General features: G+C 61.6%; 1 protein-coding gene across 1 annotated transcript; it reads left to right on the forward strand.

The window, feature by feature from the left end:
* Positions 1-1,326: 1,326 nt before the first annotated feature.
* On the forward strand, positions 1,327-4,242 carry LOC119781480 (glutenin, high molecular weight subunit 12-like). Its single transcript, XM_038281964.1, has 4 exons — positions 1,327-1,611; positions 2,142-2,767; positions 2,837-3,500; positions 3,589-4,242. Exons 1-4 carry the CDS (start codon positions 1,327-1,329, stop codon positions 4,240-4,242), a joined length of 2,229 nt encoding a protein of 742 aa, XP_038137892.1.
* The last annotated feature ends 2,721 nt before the right edge of the window (positions 4,243-6,963 follow it).

Raw genomic sequence — 6,963 nt, forward strand, 5'->3', positions numbered from 1 at the left:
AAAAAAACGTGTAAATGCTATTAAACTGAACACACTGATTTTCTTAACTCTCTATGAAACAAATTGAAAGATTGTCAGCTCTGAAAAAGCACTAACTATGTACATTTAAAACAAAAAGTCAAATGCTATTTAAATGCTAAAATAATAAAACACACGATATTTTCTGTTAATTTGCTTAGCCCATGCTCTTGTGTTATGCGCACTAGACGGCAGAATATTTGCCCTCGTATATTGCTAGAGTGCCCAGTCCAATAATTCTAAACTGCCCATTTGCAGATGTTAGGCAAACTTTCGGTCTGGGTTTCGTCTCTTGAAGATTGGAGGCTTTCCTGACGCATCAGCCCGAGAGCCCAGAACAGAGCCCACAGGGCCAGAGGAGCCCAGAACAGTGAGCCGAAGCAGCCAGAGGAGGCCCAGAACAGAGCGATCAACAGGGGCCAAGAGAGCCCAGAACAGACCCAGCAGGGCCAGAAGGCCCCAGAACATACTGCAGCAGCCAGAGAGGCCCAAACAACTGCCGCCGGCCAGAGTGGGCCCAGAACAAGCCAGCACAGGGCCAAAAGCCCATAACAACCGCAGCAGGCCAGAAGGCCCAGAATAGTACTCAGCAGCCATAAGGACCAGAACAGAGCCCAGCAGCCAGAAGGCCAAATCGAGCTGCACAGGGCCAAGTACCCAATTAGAGCCGCAGCAGGCCAAGGAGCCCAAAAATCACAGCAGGGCCAAGAGCCCAAATAAGAAGCTGCAGCAGGCCATAGAGGCCCTGAACAGGACCCAGCAGGGCCAGAGGAGGCCCCAGATCTGGACCCAAGCAGGGGCCAAGGAGGCCCAGAACAGGAGCCCAGCAGGGCCCAAGGAGCTCCGAACAAGAGCCCGGCCAGGGCCAAGAGGGCCCAGAACAACCACCAGCAGGCCCAGAGGAGCCCAAAACAGAGCTGCAGCAGAGGCCAAGAAGGCCCCCAAACAAGCTGCCGCTTAGGCCGAAGTAGGCCCAGACAACCGCACAGGCCCAGAGAGGCCCAAACAAGCCGCTGCAGGGCCAGAGGAGGCCCAAAATAAGCTGCACAGGGCCAGAGGAGGGCCCAGATCAGGACCCCAGCACGGCCAGAGAGGCCCAGAATAGGAGCTGCAGCAGGCCAGAGGAGGACCAAACAATCCGCAGCAGGGCCCGATGAAGGCCCAAAATAGGAAGCTGAAGCAGGCCAAGTACCTGAATAGAGCTGCAGCAGGCCAGAGGAGCCCAATCAAGAGCCCGCAGCAGGGCCAAGAGCCCAAACAGAGCCACCAGCAGCCAGAGAGCCCATAATAGAGCTGCAGCAGCCAGAGATGGCCCAAATAGGAGAGCTGCAGCAGGCCAAGAGCCCTAGATCAGAACTGCACAGGCCAGAGAGCCCAGAACAAAGCCCACAGGGGCCAGAGAGTGCCCCGGGGAGAATAAGGAGGCCCAGCAGCCAGAGGAGGCCCAGAAGAGGAGCCCACAGGCCCAGAAGAGCCCAACTAGACGCACAGCCGAGAGGGCCCAAAACAGACCCAGCAGGACCTGAGACCCAGAACAGAGCCGCAGCAAGCCAGAGGAGCCCCAAGAACCCAGCAGCCAAGAGCCCAAACAAAGTCCGCAGCAGGGCCAAGAGCCCAGAAACTAACTAGCAGGCCAAGAGGCCCAGAACAGACTGCAGCAGCCAAGGAGCCCAAACAGGAGCCAGCAGCATGGTCCAGAGGAGGCCAAAAACAGACCCGCACATGGCCAGAGAGGCCCCATAACAGACCGCACAAGGCCAAAGGAGGGCCCAAACAGACTGCAGCAGGGGCAGAAGGCCCAAACAAGCCGCAGCAAGGGCCAGAGAAGGCCCAAAATAGGAGCTGGCCCAGGGCCAGTAGGAAGGTCCCAGAACAGACCGCAGCAGGGGCCAAGTAGGCCCAGAACAGAGCCGCAGCAGGGGCCAAGGAGGCCCAAGAAATAGAGCCGCACAGGCCAAAGGCCCAACATAATCAGCAGGCCAGAGAAGGCCCAAAAAAGCTGCACAGGCCAAGGAGGGCCCAGAATAGGCCGCACAGGGCCAAGAGCCCAGAATAGAGCTGCACAGGCCGAGGAGAGAGGCCCCAGAACAGACCGCAGCAGGGCCAAGTAGGGCCCATAACAGCCGCACAGGGCCAAAGAGGCCCAAATAGTAGCCCCGCACAGGCCAGAAAAGGCCCAAACAGGAGCCGCAGCAGGGCCAAGGAGCCCCAGAACAGAGCTCAAGCAGGCCGCGAGGAGGCCCAGAACAGACTCACAGGCCAGAAGAGGCCCCAGAACAGGAGCCCCGCAGCAGGGGCCAAGAGGGCCCAGAACAAGGAGCCCGCACAGGCCAGAGAGGTCCCATACAGAGCCGTCAGCAACCAAGCCCAAACAGAAACCAGCAGGCCAAAGGGCCCAGAACAAGCCGCCAGCAGGGCCAAGATTGCCCCAGAACAGGAGACGCAGCAGGGGCCAAGAGCCCAGAACAGGCCGCAGTCAGGTCCAGAGAGCCCATAACAACCGCTCAGGGTCCAGAGGAGGCCCAGAACAGGACCCCAGGCCCCCAAAGCCCAAACAGAGCTGCAGCCGGGCCAAGGAGGGCCCAAACAGAGCCCAGCAGGCCAGAGAGGCTCCAATTAGGAGCTGGCGACAGGCGGCCAGAGATGCCAGAACAACCGCAGCAGGGCCAAGAGACCAAACAAGCCCCACAGCAGCCAAGAGGGCCCAAACAAACCGCACAGGGCCAAAGCCCAAAAAGGAGCCCAGCAGGCCAGAGAGCCCAAACAGAGCCCAGCAGCCAAAGGGCCCATAACAACCCAGCAGCCAAACCCTGAACAGGACCCAAGCAGGCCAAGAGACACCAAACAGGAGCCGCACAGCCCAGATAGCCCAAAAACCGCAGCAGCCAAGGAAGGCCCAGAACAAGCCGAAGCAGGGCCATAGGCCCAGAATAGACTGCAGCAGGCCAAAGCCCAAACAGACCGCACAGGGCGAAGAGGCCCAAAACCTCGCATCAGGCCAAGAGCCCAGAACAAGCCGCACAGGGCCAAGTAGGGCCCAAACTGAGCCCAGCAGCCCAAGAGGCCCAACAAGCACGCAGCAAGGCCAGTTGAGGCCCAAACAGACCCACAGGCCAAGAGGGCCCAAACAGAGCCGCAGCGAGGGCAGAAGGCCAGAACAAGCCCAGCAGCCAGAGGACCCCAAACAGAGCCGCAGCTGCCAAGAGGCCCATAACAGATCCGCACAGGCCAGAGGAGGGCCCAAACAGACCGCATCAGGCCAGAGGAGGCCCAGAACCAGAGCCGCACAGCCAGAGAGGGCCAAGAACAACTGCAGCATGGCCAGAGGAGGGCCCAGAACAGTGCCCAGCAAGGGCTCAGAAGGGCCCAGAACAGAGCCCACAGGGGCCAAAGGCCCAGAACAGGCGCCGCAGCAGGGCCAAGGAGCCCAAACAGAGCCGCAGCAGGCCAAAGTAGGCCCAGAACAACCAACAGGGCCCAGAGTAGGAGCCAGAAACAGGACCGCACAGCCAGAGTAGCCCAAACAGAGCCCATCAGGGGGCAAGCAGAGGGCCCAGAACACCGCTGCAGGCAGGCCAGAGGAGGCCCAGAACAGGACCGCACAGGGGCCAGAGTAGGGCCCAGAACAGGAGCCGCAGCAAGGGCCAGAGTACCCAGAAACAAGCCGCACAGGGCCAAGAGGCCAGAACAGGACCCAGCAGCCAGAAAGGGCCCAGTACAGGAATCCACAGGCCAGTAGGGCCCAAACAGAACCCAGCAGGCCAAGAGGCCCAAACAGTGCAGCACAGGGGCCAGAGGAGCCCCCGGTGGGGGGGAAACAGACCCAAGCAGGATCCAAGAGGCCCAGAACAACCACAGCACCAAGTAGCCCAGAACAGATCCGAAGCAGGGCCAAAGGGCCCAGAACAGAGCCTGCAGCAGGGCCAGAGAGGGCCCAGATACAGGAGTCTGCACAGGGGGCCAAAGGCACCCATAACAGAGCCGAGCCCACAGGCCCAGAGTAGCCCAATAACAGCACTGCAGCAGGGCCAAGAGGACCAGAACAGGAGCTGCAGCACGGTGGCCAAAGGCCCAGAACAGAGCCGCAGCAGGCCAGATAGGCCCCAGAACAGACCAGCACAGGGCCAGAGGAGGCCCATAACAGAGCTGCAAGCAGGCCAAGGAGCCCAAACAGAGCCTGCAGCAGGCCACAAGACCCAGAACAGGACCCAGCTGGCCAAGTAGGCCCAAAACAACCGCAGCAGGGGCCAGAGAGGCCCAGAACAGACTGCAGCAGGCCAAGGAGGCCCAAACAGAAGCTGCAAGTCAGGGGCCAGTGAGGCCCAAACAGGAAGCCGCAGCAAGGGGCCAGATAGGGCCCAGAACATGAGTGCAGCAGGGCCAAAGGGCCCAGAACAGGAGCTCAGCAAGGGCCCAGAGGAGGGCCCAGAACAGACCAGCACAGGGCAGAGGAGCCCAAACAGAAGAGCCGCAGCAGGGGCCAGAGAGGGCCCAAACAGTGACCGCAGCAGCCAAAGGCCCAGAACAGGTGCCGCAGCATGGCCAGAGCAGGCCCAAATAAACTGCAGCAGGGCCCAGAAGGAGGCCCAAACAGAGCCGCACAGTGCCAGAGTTGGCCAGAACAGATCCGCACAGGCTCTAGGAGCCCAGAACAACTGCACAGGGCCAGAGGAGGCCCAGAACAGGACCCTCACAGCCAAGGAGGGCCCCAGAACAGAGCTGCAGCAGCGCATAGAGGCCCAACAGACCGCAGCAGCCAAGTCAGGGCCCAAACAGGACTGCAGCAGGCCAGATAAGGCCCAGAACAAGCCAGCAGCAGGGTCCCCAGAGACCCAAACAGGACCCCGCAGCAGGGCCAAGTTAAAAAAAAAAAAAAAGGGGGGGGCCCAGAACAGACCGCAGCAGGGGCCAATAGAGGACCCAGAACAGGACCGCAGCAGGGCCAGAAGAGGGCCCAAACAGGAGCCGCAGCAGCCAAGGAGGCAAGATCAAGCCGCAGCTGGCCAGAGTCCCAGAACAGAGCCGCAGCAGGGCCAAGAGCCCTAGAACAAGCCGCAGCAGGCCAAAGAGCCCAAACAGGACCGCACAGCCAGAACCCAGAACAGAGCCCAGACAGGGCCATAGTAGGCCCAGAACAGAGCTGCACAGGCCCAAGGACCCAAATAGACCCAGCAGGGGCCAAGAGGCCCAGACAGAGCCCAGCACCAAAGAAGCCCGAACCAGCCGAAGCAGGGCCAGAAATGCAATAGGCCCCAAACAGAGCTGCAGCAGGCCGGAAGGCCCTAACAGAGCCGCAGCAGCCAAGTAGCCCAGAACAGAGCCGAAGCAGGGCCAAAGTAGGCCCAAACAGAGCCTCAGCAGGGGCCAAGTAGGCCCAAACAGAGCAGCAGCAGGCCAGAGAGGGCCCCAAAACAGGAGCCCACAGGGCCAGAGAGCCCAAACAAGCCCACAGCCAGAGAGGCCCAAATAGACGCAAAACAGCAAAGAGCCCCAAACAAGTACCCAGCAGGCCAAAGGAGGCCCAGAACAAGAGCCGCAGCAGGGCCAGAGAGGCCCAGAAATTGGCACTGCACAGGCCAAGAGGTCCCAGAACAGAGCCGCACAGGCCAATAGCCCAGAACAGAGCTCAGCAGGGGCCAAAGGCCCAGAATAGAGCCACCGCGCGCCAGAAGCCCAGAACAGACCGCACAGGGCCAGAGTAGCCCATAACAGACCCACACCAAGGATGGCCCCAACAAGCCCACAGCCAGAGAGGCCCAGAAATAGAAGCCGCCACACCAAGAGAGGGCCCTTATCAGGACCGCAGCAGCCAAGTAGGCCCAGAAACAATCCGCAGCAGGGCAGAGAGGCCCAAACAAGCTGCAGCAGGGCCAGAGGAGGGCCCAAACTGACGCCACAGGCCAAGTGGGCCAAACAGACACAGCAGGCCAAGGAGGGCCCCGAACAGACCGCAGCCGCCAAGTAGGGCCAGAACAGAGCTGCCAGCAGGGCCAGATAGGGCCCCAGAACAGACCGCAGCAGGGGACAGAGAGGCCCAACAGAGCCGCTGCAGGGGCCAGTAGGCCAAACAGAGCCGCAGCAGGCCAGAGAGGCCCCAGAACAGGAGCCGCAGCAGTGGCCAGTAGGAGCCCAAACAAGAGCCGCAACAGGCCCAAGAGGGCCCAAGAACAGACCTCCGCAGGGCCAAAGGAGCCCAACAACCGCAGCAGGGGGCCAGAAAGGGGCGCCAGAACAGAGCCGGACAGGCCAGAGGAGCCCAGACAGGAGCCGCAGCAGGCCAGAGGAGGGCCCAGAACAGAGCCGTACAGCCAGAGAGGGCCCAAACAGGACCGCAGCAGGGCCAGAGGAGGGCCCAGACCAGAGCGCCAGCAGGGCCAGAGAGGGCCCAGAACAGGAGCCGCAGCAGGGCCAAGAGGCCCAGAAACAGAGCCGCACAGGGCCAATAGGGCCCAAACGGACCGCACAGGGCCGAAGTAGCTCCAGAACAGAAGCCGCGAGCACGGGGCCCAGAGTAGGCCCAGAACAGGTGCCCACACGGCAGGATAGGCCCAGAACAGGAGCTCCAGCAGGGGCCAAGAGGGCCCAGATCAGGAGGCCGCAGCAGGCCAAGGAGGGCCCAAACAGAGCCCCCCACAGGGGCCAGCGGAGGCCCAGAACAGGAGCCCAGCAGGGGCCAGAGGAGGGCCTGAACAGGACCGCATCACGGGCCAGAAGTAGGCCCAGAACATTCCGCAGCAGGGCCAGAGGAGGCCCAGAACAGAGCTCAGCGGGCCAGAGAGGGCCCAAATAGAGCCCGCAGCAGGCCAGAGAGCCCAGAACAACCGCAGCAGGGCCCAATAGGGCCCAGAAACAGGAGCCGAACAGGGCCAGATAGGGCCCAGAACAGCTGCAGCAGGGCCAAGGAGGGCCAAACAGGAGCCCCAGCAGGGGCCAAGAGGTCCCAGA

The sequence above is a fragment of the Cyprinodon tularosa genome, unplaced genomic scaffold (assembly GCF_016077235.1).
Source record: "Cyprinodon tularosa strain WSP-4 unplaced genomic scaffold, ASM1607723v1 ctg1772, whole genome shotgun sequence".
In the NCBI taxonomy this organism is placed as follows: domain Eukaryota; kingdom Metazoa; phylum Chordata; class Actinopteri; order Cyprinodontiformes; family Cyprinodontidae; genus Cyprinodon; species Cyprinodon tularosa.